This window comes from Oncorhynchus mykiss, chromosome 5, assembly GCF_013265735.2.
Source record: "Oncorhynchus mykiss isolate Arlee chromosome 5, USDA_OmykA_1.1, whole genome shotgun sequence".
NCBI classification, from domain to species: Eukaryota; Metazoa; Chordata; class Actinopteri; order Salmoniformes; family Salmonidae; genus Oncorhynchus; species Oncorhynchus mykiss.
The window spans coordinates 50,814,467-50,838,058 of NC_048569.1; the positions used below are offsets into that span (position 1 = coordinate 50,814,467).

At 41.8% G+C, this 23,592-nt stretch overlaps 2 protein-coding genes across 4 annotated transcripts in view; one reads left to right on the forward strand and one right to left on the reverse strand.

Annotated features, from left to right (window-relative positions):
- The window catches only part of nr5a2 (nuclear receptor subfamily 5, group A, member 2), a 95,840-nt gene extending 85,365 nt beyond the window's left edge, over positions 1-10,475 (forward strand). The window contains exon 8 of one of the 2 annotated variants that reach the window (XM_021601246.2): positions 7,167-10,475. In XM_021601246.2, coding sequence (XP_021456921.2) covers positions 7,167-7,414 — 248 coding nt within the window. In that variant the 3' untranslated portion in view covers positions 7,415-10,475. 2 annotated transcript variants of the gene reach the window in all.
- A 667-nt stretch (positions 10,476-11,142) lies between these two features.
- The window catches only part of LOC110523998 (adhesion G-protein coupled receptor D2), a 162,202-nt gene continuing 149,752 nt past the window's right edge, over positions 11,143-23,592 (reverse strand). For both annotated transcript variants that reach the window (XM_021603244.2, XM_021603243.2), the window contains one exon: positions 11,143-11,586. In XM_021603244.2, coding sequence (XP_021458919.2) covers positions 11,449-11,586 — 138 coding nt within the window. In that variant the 3' untranslated portion in view covers positions 11,143-11,448. The remainder of the gene's footprint in view (positions 11,587-23,592) is intronic.

The following is a 23,592-nucleotide window of genomic DNA, read 5'->3' on the forward strand; positions in this document are numbered from 1 at the left end:
GCCCCCTTAAGTTAATACTTTGTAGCGCCACCTTTTGCTGCGATTACAGCTGTAAGTCGCTTGGGGTATGTCTCTATCAGTTTTGCACATCGAGAGACTAAAATGTTTTCCCATTCCAGTTTTCAGTTCTTTCCACAGATTCTCGATTGGATTCAGGTCTGGACTTTGACTTGGCCATTCTAACACCTGGATATGTTTATTTTTGAACCATTCCATTGTAGATTTTGATTTATGTTTTGGATTATTGTCTTGTTGGAAGACAAATCTCCGTCCCAGTCTCAGGTCTTTTGCAGACTACATCAGGTTTTCTTCCAGAATGGTCCAGTATTTGGCTCCATCCATCTTCCCATCAATTTTAACCATCTTCCCTGTCCCTGCTGAAGAAAAGCAGGCCCAAACCATGATGCTGCCACCACCATGTTTGACAGTGGGTATGGTGTGTTCAGGGTGATGAGTTGTGTTGCTTTTACGCCAAACATAACGTTTTGCATTGTTGCCAAAAAGTTCAATTTTGGTTTCATCTGACCAGAGCACCTTCTTCCACATGTTTGGTGTGTCTCCCAAGTGGCTTGTGGCAAACTTTAAACAACACTTTTTATGGATATCTTTAAGAAATGGCTTTCTTCTTGCCACTCTTCCATAAAGGCCAGATTTGTGCAATATACGACTGATTGTTGTCCTATGGACAGAGTCTCCCACCTCAGCTGTAGATCTCTGCAGTTCATCCAGAGTGATCATGGGCCTCTTGGCTGCATCTCTGATCAGTCTTCTCCTTGTATGAGCTGAAAGTTTAGAGGGACGGCCAGGTCTTGGTAGATTTGCAGTGGTCTGATACTCCTTCCATTTCAATAGTATCGCTTGCACAGTGCTCCTTGGGATGTTTAAAGCTTGGGAAATCTTTTTGTATCCAAATCCGGCTTTAAACTTCTTCACAACAGTATCTCGGACCTGCCTGGTGTGTTCCTTGTTCTTCATGATGCTCTCTGCGCTTTTAACGGACCTCTGAGACTATCACAGTGCAGGTGCATTTATACGGAGACTTGATTATTAATTTTTCAGTTTTTGATTTGTTAAAAAAGTTTGAAATATCCAATAAATGTCGTTCCACTTCATGATTGTGTCCCACTTGTTGTTGATTCTTCACAAAAAAATACAGTTTTATATCTTTATGTTTGAAGCCTGAAATATGGCAAAAGGTCGCAAAGTTCAAGGGGGCCGAATACTTTCGCAAGGCACTGTATGTGTGAAATGTTTGAAAATGTATGTGATATCAACTGAGAGGTATATTTTCTGGATGACCTAAATATTGACTGGCTGTTCACTCAAGAAAAAGCTTAAAACTGAACCAGTGCCTGCAACCTGGTTCAGGTTCTCAGTCCACCTACCAGGGTATATTCCTATAGCACAGGAATGAAATCATCCACATCTATTGATCACATCTTTACTAATGCTCTAAAGTAGTATCCAAATCCATTGGATGTAGTGATCATAATATAGTAGCCATATCTAGGAAAACCAAAGTTCCAAAGGCTGGGCCTAATTGTAGTGTATAAGAGATCATATAATACGTTTTGTAGGGATTCCTATGTTGAAGATGTAAAGAATATTTACTGGTCTGTGGTATGTCATGAGGACCAACCATACGCTGCACTTGACACATTTATGAAATGCTTATTCCAGTTACTAATAAGCATGACTGTAAAACCTAAGGCAGCAGCTAATGGGGTTCCATAATAAATACAAAAACTCAGAGTCAGAGTCTGCGCTACAGCAAAGCCTAATCAGAATGTGTGCATCATGGTTCTTACAGGAAAAGTGAAATGATATAATGAATTTGCTCATGGTGCACGCAGCTCAAATTATATGTAACAACACCATTGGACCAACACATCGGACATGAAACAACGATACAAATGCAACAGCACAACTAAATAGATAAAAAATATACATTTTAAACACCAGTGGTCCAACTAGTGCTTTCTAACTGCACTGAACCAACTGCTCTGTTTGTTCCATTTCTCAGGCACCTATGCCAAATGATTAGGATTACTGCTCGGCAGTTGTTTCCTTCTTCCTCCGGCTATATTGCCTGACTTCCCGAGAGAGCCCACTTCCCGCATCTATGCGGACTGACTTGCTGCATCCTGGTAGAAGCTACGACCCTGTGAGAGCCATGGGGGTGGGAGAGCTGACACACCAATGAAAATAGGGTGATGCCGTATTATTTTCCTCCTATGTTGGCTACCCTCACTTTTCCGTCTGCACAGAGCAAGTGAATAGGGCCTGGGACTCTTGGAAGAGCTTATGCACGCTCTCTGTGTTACAGTTGTTGCGTTTTTCTTGGTAATTGGTATGACTAAATAGATTGTTCTTGCCTACACTCTGTTTTCCATGGTCTTATGCTCCTTGCGAAGCTTTTTTGACAGAGAGAAGGTTTCGTCATTGTTAAAGTCCTGTAGACTCTTTTTTTGGCCTGCCAAGGCCCCTACAGTAGTACAGTTTATTCATGTAATGTTGTTCCTAGGAGGGCACATCGCTTACACTCAGTCTCTAAGTCTTAGCTTGTCCTGGGACATGTTTATTGTGTTCAAGATACTTTCACAGCAGCTACTAGCCACTGATAAGCGTGGAGGTGTAATATTTCTCCATAATTTTCTTTGCTACTGCCCTTGGCATCCTTAAGTGAGTGTGTGGACTGTGCTCTACCAGCCACTGTTAACACCCGCAGTCTGCCCAGGGTTTTTTCAGATAAATGTACCTTAACCCATCCTTGTGCCCAGGTCAACTTTTTCTCATTGTTGCACTTTGGAGCCTATGGCTTTTCGTCTGTGTCTTTCCCCAGAAGTGCGTACCCGTCATTGTACATGGGTTGCGCATCTACTTGGATTGGTCATGTAAGGGTGTTATGCGCGTCACTCATTAAGCAACTACCCTCAAAAGATGATGGGCTCTTCTCCGACGATATCCTAACAGATTATGGGGACTATTATATTGATTTATGATGGCAATTATAATAGTCTTCGGAGGGGCCTGAAAGGGCCTTTATCTACAGAGGCGTTTACCACTTGGGCTCTGGTTTTGGGATATACACTATATATGCAAAGTATGTGGATTCGGCTATTTCAGCCACACCCGTTGCTGACAGATTTATAAAACTGAGCACACAGCCATGCAATCTCCATAGACAAACATTGGCAGTAGAATGGCCTACTGAAGAGCTCAGTGACTTTCAACGTGGCATCTTCATAGGATGCCACCTTTCAAACAAGTCAGTTCGTCAAATTTCTGCCCTGCTAGAGCTGCCCCAGTCAACTGTAAGTGCTGTTATTGTGAAGTAGAAACGTTTATGAGCAACAACGGCTCAGCAGCAAAGTGGTAGGCCACACAAGCTCACAAAACAGGATAGCTGAGTGCTGAAGCATGTAGTGCGTAAAAATCGTCTGTCCTCAGTTGCAACACTCACTACCGAGTTCCAAACTGCTTCTGGAAGCAATGTCAGCACAACAACTGTTCGTCGGGAGCTTCATGAAATGGTTTTCCATCTCCGAGCAGCTGCACAGAAGGCATAAGATCACCATGCGCAATGCCAAGCTTCGGCTGGAGTGGTGTAAAGCTCGCTGCCATTGGACTCTGGAGCAGTGGAAACACGTTCTCTGGAGTGATGAATCTCTCTTTACCATCTGGCAGTCTGACGTACGAATCTGCATTTGGCAGATGCCAGGAGAACGCTACCTGCCCCAATGCATAGTACCAACTGTAAAGTTTGGTGGAGGAGAAATAATGGTCTGGGACTGTTTTCCATGGTTCGTGCTCACCCGAGTTCCAGTGAAGGGAAATCTTAACGCTACAGCATACAATTCTGTGCTTCCGACTTTGTGGCAACAGTTTGGAGAAGGCCCTTTCCTGTTTTAGCATAATATTGCCCCTTTGCACAAAGAAATATCCATACAGAAATGGTTTGTCGAGATCGGTGTGGAAGAACTAGCCTGGCCTGCACAGAGCCCTGATCTCAACCCCGTTGAACACCTTTGGGATTAATTGGAACGCCGAATGTGAGCCAGGCCTAGTTTTCCCAACATCAGAGCCCTACCTCACTAATGCTCTTGTGGCTAAATGGAAGCTAGCCCCTGCAACAATGTTCCAACAATCTAGTGGAAAGCCTTCCCAGAATAGTGGAGGCTGTTATAGCAGCAAAGGGGGGACCAACTCTATATTATTGGCCATTAATTTTGGAATGAGATGTTCGACAAGCTGGTGTCCACATACTTTTGGTTATGTACTGTATCTCATTAAACTGAGATGTTGTGTGCCACGTATTGGGCTTCCCCTCACTTTGTTATGATGTTTTTCCCGACAGGTTGTTTCTGCACCTTCTTGGTTCTGATGTTGCACCTTCTTGGTTCTGACTACCCTGGCTTTGGAGAACATGTTTTGCAGTACGGGAGTTGGCCATATCCCCATATGTGATACATCAAAAAGTATTTGAAAGAGAACTTAAAGTACTTTCGAGTGAGATGTATCACCACATTCCCCTGCGCACAAGAGCACAAGGAAGAGAGTCAAACAGACATGCCTGGATGAGATCTTTATGGTCAGGGCCCTCCGCAAGGCTCACAAAATCATTTTAGACTCAAGCCACCCCCTGTACCCAGACTTTGGACTACTCCCTTCTGGGCGCAGGTATAGGGCGCCCCTCGGCAGGAAAGACAGAACTAGACAATAATTTGTGCCAGGTATGATATCCCTCCTGAAAAGCTCGGGCTAATGTTCCTATAGACCCAGTAAGGCCAGCAGGCTAGTCTCTTTTTATTGATATGTAACTGTCATGAAAATTGTATTGTTAATTTGTATTGTTAATTTGTTAAATGCCACTTTAAAATTGTACATGAGACTGCAACAAAATTTCCCCATGGGGACAATAAAGTCAGTAAGTAAGTGAGAATGACCAGAGGGTTGGAGTGTGGCTCCTTATAAGGAGATGAGGGTCTCTCCTTATTCACCACTGTACCTGTCTGTCTCCAACAGACACTTTTGATAGGTCCTTCCGAGAATATTGGTGATCCAGGCGATCCCCATATGTGATACATCTCACTCATATTATCAGAGAACTGGGGTTGTAAAAGTAACCTTAGGTTTTAGTTTCCTGTTGACAAATGTTTTGCTAAGGTGTGTCCTAATGAACATGACATGTGTCAGACTCACTCGGAGTGATGTATGTCCTAACATTAACACCATAAGTCACAGCCCTCTTTTATATTGACCGGGTCAATTGGTTGGAGCTCATTTGGGAGATGTTGATGAGGCTGATGTGTTGTCAGACAGACAGACCACAGAGTGGCAGCAGGCAGGAAAAAGCAAATATCTGTTTGGAGGGTCATTTGTCACTGGCAGAGCCTGCCCTTCTCTTGGCCTTATTTAGCCTCTACGTGTCACACTGGGGTCAGGGTGAACACACACTCTCACACACACACAAACACAGGTACACACACACAGGCACACACACACACATTGTAAAGCATCATAGAATGAGTGAGGTGCCTTGAATGACTTCTCATTCTTTAGACCTCATTAGGCGCTGATGTATCTCCTCCTCCTCTCTCTCTCCGCTTCACAGCCCGAATGTGTCTTGGGGGTGCGTGCGTGTGTCTCAGTGTTCACAGCAATGGAGCCTGTGTGTGTCGGTAGCGAGGAGGCTGATCATGTCAGGTTCTTAGAGTTGGCTAGGCGGGTGGGAGGTCTGTTCTAAGTGTGTGTGTCAGCCAGACATGGGGACACCCGTCTCATTCCACAAGCACAGGGGCTCCCAGAGCCCACTCAACCTGGGGTCAAAGATGAATAAAAGATCACACACAGATAGCCACTGCGCACACACATAAACAACCATGCACACACCTCTCTCTGTATTTGATTAAATATAGCCCTGTGACACCTATTCATTAGGTGTGCATACATTACTATGTAGTGTACTGACATTCATTTAGCCAGGTGGCCATACTGTATTTATTTCTGATCCATCACAGAATCCAAGCTCTATAGCCCACATGGAAAAGCCGCTACTGTACGAAACAGTACATATATAAAACTTTAATAGTAAAAACTTTAAATTCTTTCAATATTTTCAAATGCCAGCACGAAAATGTGTCACTGGACATAAGCTTTCTTTACAGTTTGATTTCAATTCAAAATGTAGCCATGTCCACACAAAAGTGTAAAGTACACGCCAGTAAAGTAGTCTAGATGCTTAGTTTTAAATGGGGAAGGACTCATTTTAAAGAGTCTTCCATCGCTGTAATGCTGCCCTACATAATTCATATACTCCTGGGGAGAATTTCTCAGAGGAGAGGATTTTTTTTCTTATTTGATTCTCTTTCGATTTTATTCTCTTGAGAGAATACGGAGCAAAGAAATATAGAAGGGGGAGAATTTGGCATCTTTTTAATCTGTCTTGGATAAAGCATCTAGAGTACCACGTTACCCACTTGTTTCAGGCTTTAGATCAGAGCATCTGCTAAGTTTTGAAAATGTAAATCTAATATATGTTATGTGAACTAAATGTAAATATGTATCGTCCATTTATACTGAACAAAAATATAAACGCAACATGTAACAAAAAAAGACGTTCTGCTGAGTTACAGTTCATGAAAGGAAATAAGTCAATTGAAATAAATTCATTAGGCCGTGATCTATGGATTTCACATGACTGGGCAGGGGCGCAGTCATGGGTGGGCCTGTGAGGGCATAGGCCCACCCACTTGGGTGCCAGACCCATCCAATCAGAATTTTTCCGACAAAAGGGCTTTTTTACAGACATAAATACTCCTCAGCACCTGGGATATTTTATTTCAGCTCATGAAACATGGGACCAACACTTAACATGTTGCATTTATATATTTTTGTTCAGTTTAGTTTCTTGGTTGCTTTCCATGACTTTCCATTGTTGGAATGTTAGCCTCTTCAATCATGTCATTAAGAGAAGGTGTACATATGGTGTACTTTTCAGGGCCTAAAATTAGTGTACAGGTATCCTCAACATGTGATATATGAAGGTTTTTATACCCAGCATCTGAGAAATGTTCAATATACGCAAACCGGTGTGTTGATATTGACCATTTCGGTTTCCTTCAAATGCTAACCTCCATTTCCTGTTCCCCCCTCTCTCTTTCCAGACGTGAAGAACCTGGAGAACTTCCACCTGGTGGAAAGCGTCCAGGAGCAGGTGAACGCTGCACTGCTGGACTATGTCATGTGCAACTACCCGCAGCAGACAGACAAGTTTGGTCAGCTGCTCCTGCGGCTGCCTGAGATCCGAGCCATCAGCCTCCAGGCCGAGGAGTACCTGTACTACAAGCACCTGAATGGAGACGTGCCCTGCAACAACCTGCTCATCGAGATGCTACACGCCAAGAGAGCCTGATGAGACTGCAGGCGGGATGCTGGACCCTGAACTAGTTTTTGCAGTTTTGTTTGTTGAGACTCCAGCCCTTACCCGACTCAGAACAAACTCTGCCCATGTTAGAGCTAGACTTTGTGATTCTGGGGCGGGAAGCATCAGTCCTTTTCCTTCATCGTAATGATCAACCATCCTGGCACACAAACAGGAAAAAACACATGCAGAAACTGACACCCACTTACAAATGCTGTGTATGCACACACACACACACACACACACACACACACACACACACACACACACACACACACACACACACACACACACACACACACACACACACACACACACACACACACACACACACACACACACACACACACACACACGTTCAAATTCACACAATACGCATATTACATATACACACACACATCCCTTTACTCTAAGACAGGTGTGTCTGGGGCCCTGGGTAAAGCTGTGAGAGACGGTGTAAACTGTACATTGGACTCTGTACATGGGAGATCATTTTTTTCTGCTTTTAATAAAAACACAAACCATCAAGGTGATACAAGGACTAGCAGACTGTAACTAAAGTAACAAACAAGCAAACCATTAGTATTCTGCACCTCCCATACTGTTGAAGGGTTTTGAGCAATGAAGAGTGCCAGCCACCCTATGATATCTGTGGTGAGGGTTTCAGAAGAGAGCAGTGACTTTGGCCAAAGGCGTGTGGGTGGTTCGCTCTCTTTAGACTGGCCCATGCTTTTCAGTGTTGGTACTGTATTAGCTGACTGCATTGGCCAGACCAGAGCACTGTCAGCTGGACAAGAGTCTCTTTAGCCGGCTTCAAAGAAGCTGCATGGCTAACAGGCCGGCAACGAAGAACGGCAACGAAGAACGGCAACGAAGAACTGGTGAAAATGTCAGAACCTGACAGAGACTCGAGTGCAACCCCAGTCACCAAAAAACAGATGAACAAAATTAATTAAAACATGACAGAACAAAAGAAGAGAACAAAAAAACTATTTTTGAAAACATTAGTTTTTTCCTCCTCTTGGTCATTCTGAGGCTCCTCTTTGTAATCCACCCTGTAACCACCCCAAGAGGATCTCATATCAACAATGTTTACCATTTACCTCAGTAAAATGTGTTTTACACACCATAGATAAGTTATTTGAATGTTCTACATGGCTATTTTATGGTTGCATAGACAGATATGGAGTGTGATCCTCCCCCAAAAATATGTATCCCTTTCGTTAGAACTGGAAAGAAAGCATGACTTTAGATTTGAGAAACGCTGCCTTTTGTCCGAACAGACCAAAGCCTGCTGCAGAACAACATCAAACAAAAAAAGTAACAAAACCTTAAGTATCAGTATTATACATTTGTGATGTCACAGTTATTGTGAGTCTTGCCTTATTTCATTACGATGCTAGCTAACCGTGCAGATGTGAATGAAAATATGTACAAATATATATATAAAGTATTACTGTAAAAAAATAAAAACAAGAATAATTCAAGTGGTGTTTACATTCAAGCGGTCCTGTGGGAGATAACTGTGACAAGGCAAATTGCAAAGCAATGATTTCCTAAAAAAAACTAAAAACACAAAATTGATTCCTCTGGTTTGCTTTCTTTGGCGTGTACAGTGTTGAACTTTTTTCTTTGTTTCTTTGACCAGTACTTAATTATGTCGTGAGACACTAAAATCAAAAAGGAATCTCACTTAAAACATTTAATTTCTAACAGTTTTTCTGTTGGCATTCAAAAAATGTGCATATTGTGTTAGAGTTCAGTTTCAGACACTTGCTTTATTTAGAATTGTTTTTCGATGTTCTAGCTTTCAATGTATGTCACTGGTTACGCTTAAAAATGAAAATAATTTATTGCGTCTTGGGGCTCTATTCAATTCGTAGGGCTGAAGATCCGCTTCATAGCACAAATGAAATTAAAGGCAACGTTCCAGCGGTCACGGTAAATGCTGCATATGTAGGCTCAATCTGAAATGACCTTTCAATTTTAACGCAGAACTTCCGCAATACTTTGGCGATACAGATTGAATCCAGCCCTGGGTTTTGTTCTTGTGTGTTATAAGCGCAAGGTGACAAGGCCAAATATATTTGTTTACTGTTGCATGTTTTTTTTAAATGTATTGATGCAGTTCAGGAACAAAACAATTATCTTAGAAATTATCAATATCATTTTTTTTTTTTTATTACATGTCTATGGGATTCTGAGCTGTAAATTGGAAAAAAATATAAGTATTGTATTTAAGTTAATGGGTGTGATTGTTACTGTCCTTGCATCAGTTGTTTCTTGTCATTGAATTTCAACTAGCTTCACATTTCAGCCCTGTTTGTTTGATACCAAAGACTGCATCTGTCCCGTGAGCTGTGGTTACCTGTGATGTGTTATAACTGAATGAACAAACAGTCGTCCCCCCCCCACAGCCATCCAGAAGTTTGCCATTCTGTAATGTCCTTTTGTGGAATTACATTGTTGTCTTACACAAATAAGGCCCCAAACATTTGCGATATATATATATATATATATATATATATATATATATATATATATACATACATACATACACACACACACACACATATATATATATATATATATATATATCAGTCCGCCTGTCTACATTTTGTAAGTCATCTATGTCAAAACGGATCAAGGGCTCGATTCAATCAGTAGCGCTGAAGACCTGCGCTACAGCGCAATAGAAATGTAAAGGCATTATTCCCGCATTCGCGGAGACTGCATTCACGGTAAACGCTGCATATGTCAGCTGAATCGGAACCTTCAAATTTCAATTGCGCTACAGCGCTGCTCTTCAGCGTTATGGATTGTGTTGAATCACAATTATTTTTTACAGCATTGAACCTGTGCTCGTTCCTTCCCTTATAATGTACACTTCAAAACCATCACATCATCCACTTCACATTCGTCTGTGATTCAAAAATATTTTTTGTATCTTCAGTACATACATTTCTGCTTTTGTAAATGTTAGTGGTTGGTTAAATAATTGATTCAGTATCCATTCTGAACAGTGCGTTTTATTAAAGACGGAAAAAAGCTATTTTGGCTAAATTTTTGGCTTTAAACCCCATAAAGTATTGTACTTTCTATTCTCGTCCCCTGCTTAGCTATGGAAGCAAATTCATGCCAAAACAAATACAAATGTTGTTGCGATAGACGTTATTACGAAATGCGATGCACTATGGTGAAAAAACCCCACTGATATCGAAAAATAGTCACAAAAAAACGTTTTTATTTTGGCATGAATCCACTACCGTACTTAAGTGTGTGTATTTAATGACAATCTCTATCAGTCCCCCATCTCATTCTGTGTGTTCTGGTAAAGTTCTACAGCTGCCTTGGAAGTCCTCAAACACTCTCTCTCTCACACTCAGAAACACACTCACATACCATACCCCCCCATACTGACACTATGTCCTGCCACTTCCTGTTCTGGGGAGTTTCTTTCAAAGCTGATGGACTTTTTCTTCATATTTCAATAAATAATTATATGCCAACACCGCTTTGCTGTCACTTCCTGCAGGTGACTCTACCGTTCATTCATTTTTACACAGAGTAATATTAATTCAATCAGAATGCAACATGGTTCATTTAATGGGGAGGTTTTTAGTTGCATTCCCGGTCATTTTAAGCAAATATGCACCTTTATGTACAGTGAAAATGATTATCTTAACAGTGAAGAGTACTGTATGTTTATTTTAAACACATTTTTGGGTGGAGACATTGAAATCACTATTCCATACTACTTGGTAAAAGAAAGTGCTGCCCTATTCTTTCGATATATGCATTTATACGGCCTTGAATTCTATTATCGTTTGTTACCTAATTAACAACACGTACGTCGTTCAACAAAACATTACAAAAAGTACCAAATTAAATGACATACTGTACAGAGACCATGTGGAATCTCAAAAAATATATAAAAATTAACACCACCTCAAGAGACAAGCAGACAAAGAAGAAAAACAACAGCAAAATGACAGAGCGATAATGAGGGCCACAGATGGGTTCGTCTAAATATACAAGGCTGTAGGTTTTCTGGGGGTTAGGGTTTCGGGGAGGGAGAAACAAGACGTGAGCTCGACGTCCATCATGGGTACGTGAAGGCTACATCCACCTAGCATGGCCTCCATGGCTTTGGGAGGGTTGTCCTGTCAAAAGAGGAAGAAGGCACAGTGAGTGGTGTGAGTGTGTGTGTATGTGTGTGGTTAAAGGGAAAATCCACACCAAAAAAATCCACTTTTTTTTTTTTTTTTTTCTTCCACTGTTGATACGGCCTTATTTTTTTTGTGCCATTTTACAAGATGCACTTTGCGTCAACTTGATGATGTGGCCGGTGAGGCTTTGCTTCTTGAAAGTCCAATATCATAAAAACTTGACTTCTGACATGCAAAACATTTTGTGACTGTATCAACAGTAGACTAATTAAAAAAATACCAAAAGATAGTTTGAGTGGATTTTCCCTTTAAGACACAGTTTAAAAAAAAAGTACCCCTTACGCAGAAATTTACATATCTTTGTATACACATAAAGATACATTAATAACATTCACTAAATTATACTATTGTCATTATTAAAATGACCCATGTTGTATTAGCACGTCATACATTGCAGTGCAATCTGACTGACGATTCCATGCGTCGCTATTCAATTCTATCCGTCCCAATCAAATATACACATGAAATATTTATTAGTAGCTGTGGTTATAGTAATATTATTATTATTATTATCATTAGTACAATGAAATTGCACATGCTGGTCAAAAAGCACCTGTCTACTACCCCCCCTTACTACTATGCAAACTAACTAACTCCCAGCTTTGCTTGCAGTGCTTGTTCTCTCTACTGTCTGTAAATGTATTAAACCTTTTTTCACTCCCTGTGAATTTTTATAAATAATGTATATACATTTATACACAGGCACTAACAAGGGCAGCCTCAGGTAAAAAGACTCACAAATGTATGCTACTCGCATCCCTGAAGGTAGCAGTAGCAAAAACTCTAAGCGCCAACTCTAAGACAGGAAAAAATAAACAAATGAGTAGATAGCCAAAAGCAACAAAAAGAAACAACTTCCCTCTCTCTAACACGCACACACACCACTGTCAGTTTCTAACAAGTGTCCCTCCCACCCTCAATGTCGAAACACCCCGGAGTTGTATCTATGCTCAACCACTTAAGATTATGGCACCACATCATGCACGTTGGCTAGTTCTTCTCATATGTTCAACCAGAAGGGGCCGCAAGGAGAAAGGACTTGGACTTCCTCCAAAGAGCGAGAGATGACGCCACTCAAACAGAAGAGAGACATTTGAATTAGACAGGGAGGGGTGAAAAATCCAGAGCAGTCACCTGGTCCTGCTTTCCCCAGCCTCCTCTATCTACCCTGGAGGCCCACAGGGCAGCCAAGTCACAACGTTAACAGGAGGGCTCCGTTCTCGCTGTGTTACGCCACCCGCGTGGTATATCGCACTCTGCCCTGCCATGAAAAAGCCCCACAGTGGCATGGTCTACTAGTTGGTACATATGCAGTTTAGTGGATGTGTTAGCGCATAGTATAGTGGTGGCATGAGTTTCTCACAGTGTTCTGTTGATGACAGAGAATTCACACGTTAGATAAATACATTACTTTTAGTACAATTGGATATCTTTGCGAGAAAAGTGCCTTAAAGGGGCCATCTGCAGTTGCTACATCCATAAATTAATGATAATGTAACCATTGATTCTTGAAGAATATAACTTAGAAATGCCTCATGAGCTTAGTTCAATAGTTGTACCCCATCAGAACCCAAAATATAAGCTTGTTATTTTGATGTCATGGATGGTCACTCCTCCTCATCCATAGCTCTGTCTAGGAATTTGAGAGTGGTTGCATTTCTTCAGCCTAAGCTTTCTACCGAAACAGTTGCAGGGAGACCTTCTATTGTTTCAACTGCAGATTGCCCCTTAAAAGCTGCACTCTGTCGTAGCATTACAAGTCAGATACAAAATCGTGTCTCAAAGCAAACGTCAAAAAACTGTCATTCGATTAACACCAATCAGCACCCATGAACCCCCCCCCACCTCCAAAACAAAGTTGCAGGCAGCAATGTAAAACAGCATTACAGTACTGCTCCTCTAAGTGAACAATCATGTCAGAAGCATTTTCTGAGTTACATATACTGTACCAGAAAACCACCAGATACAGTATATCTGGTAGAGGCTTTAATGTTTAAAAGCAAATCTCATTGAATACCAGAAAGAGGCCAAAAATGTCAGAACTCATCTGAGGACCAATTAGCCAAGTTTACGAGAAACACCGACTGCGGCTTATTGTTAGCAGCCCTTTAGACACACACAAAAAAAAGGTACGACTTAAATTAATAGGCCAACGTTTGAATAGGATTGCGCTGATTGTTATGCAAAACCTTCACCTTAAGAAGCAAATATGGCGGGTTTTGAAATGGAATGGACCGAAGGACACGGCCTATTCATTTATATGCATGCATAATACATAAATAAGCATTAAGTAGGAACACTACAGCATTAAGCTGTGTTTTTCTTATTATACTTATTAGTCATTAAGTCGAATAAAGGGAAAGGAAAAACGGATACAGGCTTTTTTTTTTTAAGCACCTGAACCTCTCTTTCACCATTCCATTAATTGCCTGGACAATGGCGTAGTATCGGATGGAGATTTTTCAATTTCAGAAAATTGAGGAGCATGCATTCAGTCCTGTTCATGTCATACCGGCACTTAAATCCGACATGAAAAATAACTCAAGGTTACATTCAATTGAAAGCCCCAGCCAATGAGCACTTCAGAAATCCATTTAGAGTTAGAGACGGATAGAACATCGAATTCAAATGGCCAAAGTCAAAGTCTTTCCGAAAACTAGTTTTCTCCTCGTTTGCCTCACTCCTTTGTAAGAGACATGAAACTCTTCACATGTAGGCACCAATAATTAATCACACCAGGCCTCAGACAAGTGCCTGTGGACAATACCGGCCGTGGTGGGAATCTGACCTTTGCTTCGCCAATGGCGAGAAGAAAAATATATGTAACGATGAAATAAGTGACAAATTGAAAACTGTGACATCTTAACATTCATGCTTTCAACAACTCATGTTGTTGAACTCCTTTTTATATCGAATCAACACTTTTCAACACACACTGCCCCAATAGATTTTTTTCCACACTAATTAAAAATCGAGGAGACTCTTGAAAATACATTGATTTAGTGCATCAAATATAGACATCAAACCATACCATTACAACATTAGAACAGAGCTGTAACTCTACTGAGGAGATTGATTAACCTAAACAGGTTAATCCTTACACTGATCATTTCAGATGCATTGTGTGTGGAAGGACATTGAGCCATCATAGCCATTTTTAACTAAGAGCCCCTGTTTAGTTGGGAAATGTGCCTTTGTCAGGTGAAAATAGACTGTGCTGTGAAGACAACATTTGATGAATCAGCATGGGGATGCCACTCAAGGTCACATCTGCCAGCTTATTGGAGAGTGAAACACAGACACACACACAAACAAAAACACGAATGCACACACACACAAACATGCAAACCCACAGACACATACACGTACACTAACACACACACGCACAGAGAAAAAGGGAAACAAACAGTCACACTGGACACACACATTATCACAGACACAAAAAAATAACATGACATGTCATATGAATGGAGGTAACCAGTTTCAGCACAGAAAAACTTGCTGATTGACTCACTGACACTAGAAACACGCATCTCCCTTTCCCATCCTATAGCGCGTATGTACACACACACATATCCCCCCACACCATACCACCCACCCACACAAAGAGGCACACAAACACACCCACCTACCACCCCTGGTGGGGGAAGTGAACTTTGAGGGAACCCAGTGCTGCAGCTCTGGCCTGAGCAGGCCTCTGTCTCCTGTGGCTCCCTGCAGCCTTGAATTGTGACCCACTGATGGAGGGCTGAGGAAATAACACAGACCAGCAGGCAGGGGAGGGGAGGGGAGGGGAGCGGAGAGAGAGCGAGCAGGCCAAGCACGGTTCACACTAAAACACACTGCACCTTAAATCAAACCCAATACACAGACCTAGATGTGGCAGATCAGTCTATATGTTTGGCATGACAATGAACATAGGAGTTGGCTACACGGCACAAACTGATCTGGGGCCAGGCTAACTCCAACACATACCTGCTAGAGATTGTAGATAAACCACTCCCAACAGAGCCTGATCATAGATCTGTTTGTAGGGGAGAGTGGGGTAAGTTGTGCAAAAGGGTTAGTTAAACCACCAATTGTTTCTAGGAAACCATACACAAAAAGAACCATGTGACCAAATATTTTGGAAGAAGTTATCATTTAATACATATTTTAATAGGTTACATATAGCCTTCCATTTGTATGTATATTTTTGCATATTTGATCTGGTCACTAACATAGGCCTACAGAATTGCACCAAGTTCTTGTTTCAAAAGTATCTCCAAGCATCTCGAGTGTTGACCAATGACCAGTCATCAACATTGGCAGAGCATCCAGATTATTGACCGGAAAGCAGTCGTTTAATTTTCTCAAATTGAGCCTGGCAAAAACAGAGTAGCCCACCTACGTTTATATTATCCATATAAAATACCGTTTAGCAATCTGTTACGGGCGCATCCCTGCCTGGTGATTTCATTAATCATTTTCATATTTCAGATATGCCTAGTTTGGGTGGGTTACAATTGTTTACCTCGGTGGTGGATATTGGCTATATGTCTAAAGCTAGCTGTAACGTCGCACTACCTTTAATACTTACGGTATGAAGATGTAACATATTCTGGCAAATGAAATACAATATTTGTGAATAAGCAAAAGTCTATACAGACTGATCATGCTTTCCATCCGATCCTGCAACCTCAACCTCCGCTGCACACAGGTAGACTACATGAACCTACTTACTCTGTACTCCAGAGACGTGATAATGTGACATGATATCCATACTTGCTAATATGAATGACTTTCAGCTAAAAACGCAGGTGTAAAACGCAGTATATTTCTGTATCTTGCGTTTTGGAAGTGCATCACGTTTATGGCTGTAATGACAGACTACATTTGAGCACCGATTGTGCGCGTTCGCAAGGGCATGCACGTGCGCCGGGGTGTCACAAGCTTTGAACCACTCCTTTTTGGGGGTCTTGGTTCAAAAAGTTTGGGAACCACTGAGCTCGTGAACAGATTGATGATTTGATGTACATATTTGCTGTAGGATCTGGGGCAGCGCAAATGTCTAATTGTAGGGAGAGAGAGGATTACCATAATTAAATATGCAGCTCAAAAAAATAATGGTTAATCAGGAATATTAGCTGTTTACTTTGCATGCTCACCAGCAACGGGGCCTTAAGCAACAATTACTAGCATAGGCTTACTGGTCTTTTGGTATGTCAAAATTGCTTGAAATGTATTGTTTACTTACGAAATCCGGAATTTGTTGTAAAGATGAATTATTACATAATCAAAATGTGTTGTAGACATAATTATGAAAATGACTGTCTGGTAGCCTCAATAAATAGACAAAGCTTTGAAGTTGAACAAGCCATTGCATGTATAGATTTTTTTTTACTTGACCTGAGATCTGATTTGAAAAAAAAAAGTGTGACTTGACTCGACTCAACTTGCTTTTAGAACGTACGACTTGGACTTGACCTGACCCATTCTACTTGAGACTCGGACCTTGTGACTTGCTTGTGATTAAAATAATAGTGACTTGGTCCCAACCTCTGCGAATTGGCACATCAAAACAACATCCCTGTCCCAGACAACTGGTCAAAAAATGGAAGGGTAAGTGATATTGAACAGAGATCTATATCTATTCAATACCTATATCATATCCCCATTCCATGAATTAAACATGAACCTACCAGCACCAACACCCACTGTCACAGGACACCATAAACTTACCCAGTCCTTGTGCTCAATTTACCCCATACCGGGGATAAGTTGCACCAAGAGACTACTTTTTTTGGACAAGCTATGTTTTAAAAACTGTTATGTTTACATGAATTCTGATTATTTCCAGGGAGACACCACACCCTGGAATATATGTAGAGATATTTGTTAGTAAGAATACTATATTTCCCTTGGCGTAGTGATGCTGAATGTAAGAAATGTTTCACAATACCCTATTCTCCCCTATGTTTAGAATGACACAGACCATAGGAGTCGGTTATAAGGCACATACTGACCTGGGACCAGATTTTCCTAACACAACCAAACGCAATACAGGAGAAACCTGGTTGAGAAACCACTCCCAACGTAGCCTGGTCCTAGATCTGTTTGTTATGTTTAGAATGAGAACAACCATAATAGTTAGCTATAGAGCACAAACTGATCTAGGACCAGGCTAACTCCAATGCAAACAAACTCCATAGACAGAAACCTGCTGGAGAAACCATTCCAACGTAGCCTGGTCCCAGCCCTTTTTGCATGACAATTAAACAAGGAGTCGTCTATAAGGCCCAAACTGATCTGGAACCAGGCTTACTGCAGATTGAATGGGGACTGGCTGATGTTGAGCTGGAGAATTAACACAGAGCAGGGGAGCAGAAGGGTTCACACCCCAAGTCAAACACCATACACATAATCCTGCTGTGAGAAACTAAAGCAACGCAACCACTCACACAAGTCAACTGGAGGGGTCTGGATTCCATCTACATTCAGTCAACTATACCACCATTTTGAGGAGAAGTGACATTGTTGAGTCAGAAGTCAACAGGAGGGGTCTGGACTCCATCTACATGCTGTCAATTAAGCCGCCATTTTGGACAAAAGTGACATTGTTGAGCTCCAAATGTAAAGTCGTTGCTGTGGTCGCCTCTTGACAGGTACAGTGCCTTGCGAAAGTATTCGGCCCCCTTGAACTTTGCGACCTTTTGCCACATTTCAGGCTTCAAACATAAAGATATAAAACTGTATTTTTTTGTGAAGAATCAACAACAAGTGGGACACAATCATGAAGTGGAACGACATTTATTGGATATTTCAAACTTTTTTAACAAATCAAAAACTGAAAAATTGGCCGTGCAAAATTATTCAGCCCCTTTACTTTCAGTGCAGCAAACTCTCTCCAGAAGTTCAGTGAGGATCTCTGAATGATCCAATGTTGACCTAAATGACTAATGATGATAAATACAATCCACCTGTGTGTAATCAAGGCTCCGTATAAAGGCACCTGCACTGTGATAGTCTCAGAGGTCCGTTAAAAGCGCAGAGAGCATCATGAAGAACAAGGAACACACCAGGCAGGTCCGAGATACTGCTGTGAAGAAGTTTAAAGCCGGATTTGGATACAAAAAGATTTCCCAAGCTTTAAACATCCCAAGGAGCACTGTGCAAGCGATAATATTGAAATGGAAGGAGTATCAGACCACTGCAAATCTACCAAGACCTGGCCGTCCCTCTAAACTTTCAGCTCATACAAGGAGAAGACTGATCAGAGATGCAGCCAAGAGGCCCATGATCACTCTGGATGAACTGCAGAGATCTACAGCTGAGGTGGGAGACTCTGTCCATAGGACAACAATCAGTCGTATATTGCACAAATCTGGCCTTTATGGAAGTGTGGCAAGAAGAAAGCCATTTCTTAAAGATATCCATAAAACGTGTCGTTTAAAGTTTGCCACAAGCCACCTGGGAGACACACCAAACATGTGGAAGAAGGTGCTCTGGTCAGATGAAACCAAAATGGAACTTTTTGGCAACAATGCAAAACGTTATGTTTGGCGTAAAAGCAACACAGCTGAACACACCATCCCTACTGTCAAACATTGTGGTGGCAGCATCATGGTTTGGGCCTGCTTTTCTTCAGCAGGGACAGGGAAGATGGTTAAAATTGATGGGAAGATGGATGGAGCCAAATACAGGACCATTCTGGAAGAAAACCTGATGGAGTCTGCAAAAGACCTGAGACTGGGACGGAGATTTGTCTTCCAACAAGACAATGATCCAAAACATAAAGCAAAATCTACAATGGAATGGTTCAAAAATAAACATATCCAGGTGTTAGAATGGCCAAGTCAAAGTCCAGACCTGAATCCAATCGAGAATCTGTGGAAAGAACTGAAAACTGCTGTTCACAAATGCTCTCCATCCAACCTCACTGAGCTCGAGCTGTTTTGCAAGGAGGAATGGGAAAAAAATGTCAGTCTCTCGATGTGCAAAACTGATAGAGACATACCCCAAGCGACTTACAGCTGTAATCGCATTAAAAGGTGGCGCTACAAAGTATTAACTTAAGGGGGCTGAATAATTTTGCACGCCCAATTTTTCAGTTTTTGATTTGTTAAAAAAGTTTTAAATATCCAATAAATGTCGTTCCACTTCATGATTGTGTCCCACTTGTTGTTGATTCTTCACAAAAAAATACAGTTTTATATCTTTATGTTTGAAGCCTGAAATGTGGCAAAAGGTCGCAAAGTTCAAGGGGGCCGAATACTTTCGCAAGGCACTGTATGTATTAAAAATTAGAATCTATTCTTAATGCACTTGCCTGTATAAATAAAGGTAAAACAAATTAACATTGTCTGGTCTGGTACTTTGAAGTGGGTTATTTTAAGCCACAACCACCACAGCACCTAAATATTGTTTGTCCTTGAGTCAGGAGAGAAGCGTGTTTGACACTTTGTGTGACAAACAAAAACGTGCACAACCTCCCAATCTGGGGGGAAGATGGGAATGGGAGGTATGCCTTGTGTGTGTTTATGTGTCTGGGTGGGTGTGTTTGTGTACGTACGTACCTTTGATTCGTGCCTGCGTGTGTGCGAGGCACCAACCAACACAGAGACACCTTAAGGACAAAGACAAACTGCCACAACACAAACTCCAACAACAATATCTCTCCTTTCATTCCCTCGCTCCTTCGCTCTTCCTTCCTTTCTTCCCATGTCTCTCTCGCGACACAGAACAATGTTTGGCGGGCACTCAGATACAAACAGCTGTTCCTAGCAGCAGCAGATAGGTAGTTGTAATGGGAAACATTGTTTATTTTGGCTGCTGCAAGGTCCCAAGAGGCCCCAAGAAAGAGCCACAGTAAGAGCCCTGGATTCAGGCCCCTGGCGGCAGCCGTACACCATCAGAGGCCCAGGAAAACCACACACTTACACAGAGAAAGCACATCACAGGACCTGTGGACTCATCACAAGGAACTGGCTGTGGGGGGGGGAGGGAGCCCGGGGAATAGGGCTCTGCATCTGTTAGGGTCACGATGGAGAGGAGAGGATAAAAGATGAGGGAAGAAAGGAGGGGAAGGGAAGAGAGGAAAGGGGAAAATAAAGAAAAGAGGAGGAAGAGGGGAGAGGAGAGGTTGGTTGAGTGTGTCGGCAGGGAGCTGCTTCGCGTCACCTTCAGACAACGACAGCCTGTCAAGCTGTCGTTGACCTGTGGAGGATCAAGCACGCTACTCCTGACATAACAATGACGCTGAGGGTGTGTGTGAAAGAGGGTGTGTGTGTCTGTGTCTGAAATACTGGGGATGTCCTCACACTACACTCACAAAATGTGATATAAGGGAGAGCAGAACACTGATTGAAACGCATACTGACAGATACCTTTCCATTGTGTCTTCAACACAGAGATCGATACAAGATTGATGGCAAGAGCATGTTCTGCTAAAACACCTCCAATTGACTGCCATTCAACCCAGTCTCTCTGAGGACTGGCTATGATATTAGACACTGATTCTCCATTCCATTCCAGCCATCTTTCCAAGTCAAGTATGAATGTTAGCGCTGAACCAATGCGGTATAGAGCGGTGTAGAGGCTGGAGTAGGCCTGAGGCAGTACCACCGAGACTAGCAGGTAGATCAGATCAATATCACGTGCAACCAGAGACTGGCTCAGGGCCAGAGGGGCTCCCGAGAGAGAGCGTGAGAGAGAGAGAGAGAGAGAGAGAGAGAGAGAGAGAGAGAGAAAGAGAGTAGGGTGGGTGGGTGGTGAGAGTAGAGGGAGATATTGATTTGTATCCTAAATAGTAAGCTGTTTGAGCATGCGAAAAAATAAAGTTTAATAGTATGCAACATTTAAAAAATATACTGAACAAAAATATAAAAGCAATATGAAACCATTTAAAATATTTTACTGAGTTACAGTTTCTATAAGGAAATCAGTCAATTGAAATAAATGCATTATGCCCTAATCTATGGATTTTACATGACTGGGAATACAGATATGCATCTGTTGGTCACATACACTGTTAAAGAAATGGGTCTCACAATGGGCCTCAGGTACTCATCACAGTATCTCTGTGCATTCAAATTGCCATTGATAAAATGCAACTGTGTTTGACATCAGCAAACCGATCGCCCACACAACGCCATACACCTGGGTCTGCTGTTGTGAGGCCGGTTGGACATAGTGTCAAACAGCTCCTGCAGTCAGTATGCCAATTGTACACTCCCTCAAAACTTGAGACATCTATGCCATTGTGTTGTGTGACAAAACTGTACATTTGAGAGTGGACTTACTGTCCCCAGCACAAGGTGCACATGTGTAATGATCATGCTGTTTAATCAGCTTCTTGATATCACAACTGTCAGGTGGATGGATGCTCACTAACAGGGATCTAAACAAATTTGTGCACAAAATGTTAAGAGAAATACGCTTTTTGTAAGTATGGAACATTTCTGGGATCTTTGATTTCAGCTCATGATACATAGGCCCAACACTTGTTGTGTGTAACATGTTGCGTTTATATTTTTGTTCAGTACATATACTTTAAATGCTCTGATGTCATACTAATTTTGGCTTTGACAACAGCTGATCATTACAGTTGAAGTCGGAAGTTTACATACACTTAGGTTGGAGTCATCAGTTTTTCAACCACTCCACACATTTCTTGTTAACAAACTATAGTTTTGACAAGTTGGTTAGGACATCTACTTTGTGCATGACACAAGTAGTTTTTCCAAAAATTGTTTACAGACAGATTATTTAACTTATAATTCACTGTATCACAATTCCAGTGGGTCAAAAGTGTACATACACTAAGTTGACTATGCCTTTAAACAGCTTGGAAAATTCCAGAAAATGATGTTATTGCTTTTGAAGCTTCTGATAGGCTAGTTGACATAATTTCAGTCAATTGGAGGTGTACCTGTGGATGTATTTCAAGGCATACCTTCAAACTCAGTGCCTCTTTGCTTGACCTCATGGGAAAATCAAAAGAAATCAGCCAAGACCTCAGAAAAAAATGGTAGACCTCCACAAGTCTGGTTCATCCTTGGGAGCAATTTCCAAACACCTGAAGGTACCACGTTCATCTGTACAAACAACAGTACGCAAGTATAAACACCATGGGACGTCATACCGTTCAGGATGGAGACGTGTTCTGTCCCCTAGAGATGAACGTACTCTGGTGTGAAAAGTGCAAATCAATCCCAGAACATCAGCAAAGGACCATGTGAAGTTGCTGGAGGAAACAGGTTCAAACGTATCTATATCCACAGTAAAACGAGTCCTATATCGACATAACCTGAAAGGCCGCTCAGTCACGATGAAGCCACTGCTCCAAAACTGCCATAAAAAAGCCATACTACGGTTTGCAACTGCACATGGGGACAAAGACCGTACTTCTTGAAGAAATGTCCTCTGGTCTGATGAAACAAAAATAGAACTGTTTGGCCATAATGACCATTGCTATGGTTGGAGGAAAAAGGGGGAGGCTTGCAAGCCGAAGAATGCCATCCCAAATGTGAAGCACGGGGGTGGAAGCATCATGTTGTGGGGGTGCTTTGCTGCAGGAGGGACTGGTGCATTTCAGAAAATAGATGGCATCATGAGAACGAAAAATTATGTGGATATATTGAAGCAACATCTCAAGGCATCAGTCAAAGCTTGGTCGCAAATAGGTCTTCCAAATGGACAATGACCCCAAGCATACTTCCAAAGTTGTGGCAAAATGGCTTAAGGACAACAAAGTCAAGGTATTGGAGTGGCCATCACAAAGCCCTGAACTCATCCTATAGAAAATGTGTGGGCAGAACTGAAAAAGCGTATGCAAGCAAAGAGGCCTACAAACCTGACTCAGTTACACCAGCTCTGTCAGGAGGAATGGGCTGAAATTCACCCAACTTATTGTGGGAAGCTTGTGGAAGGTTACCCAAAATGTTTGACCCAAGTTAAACA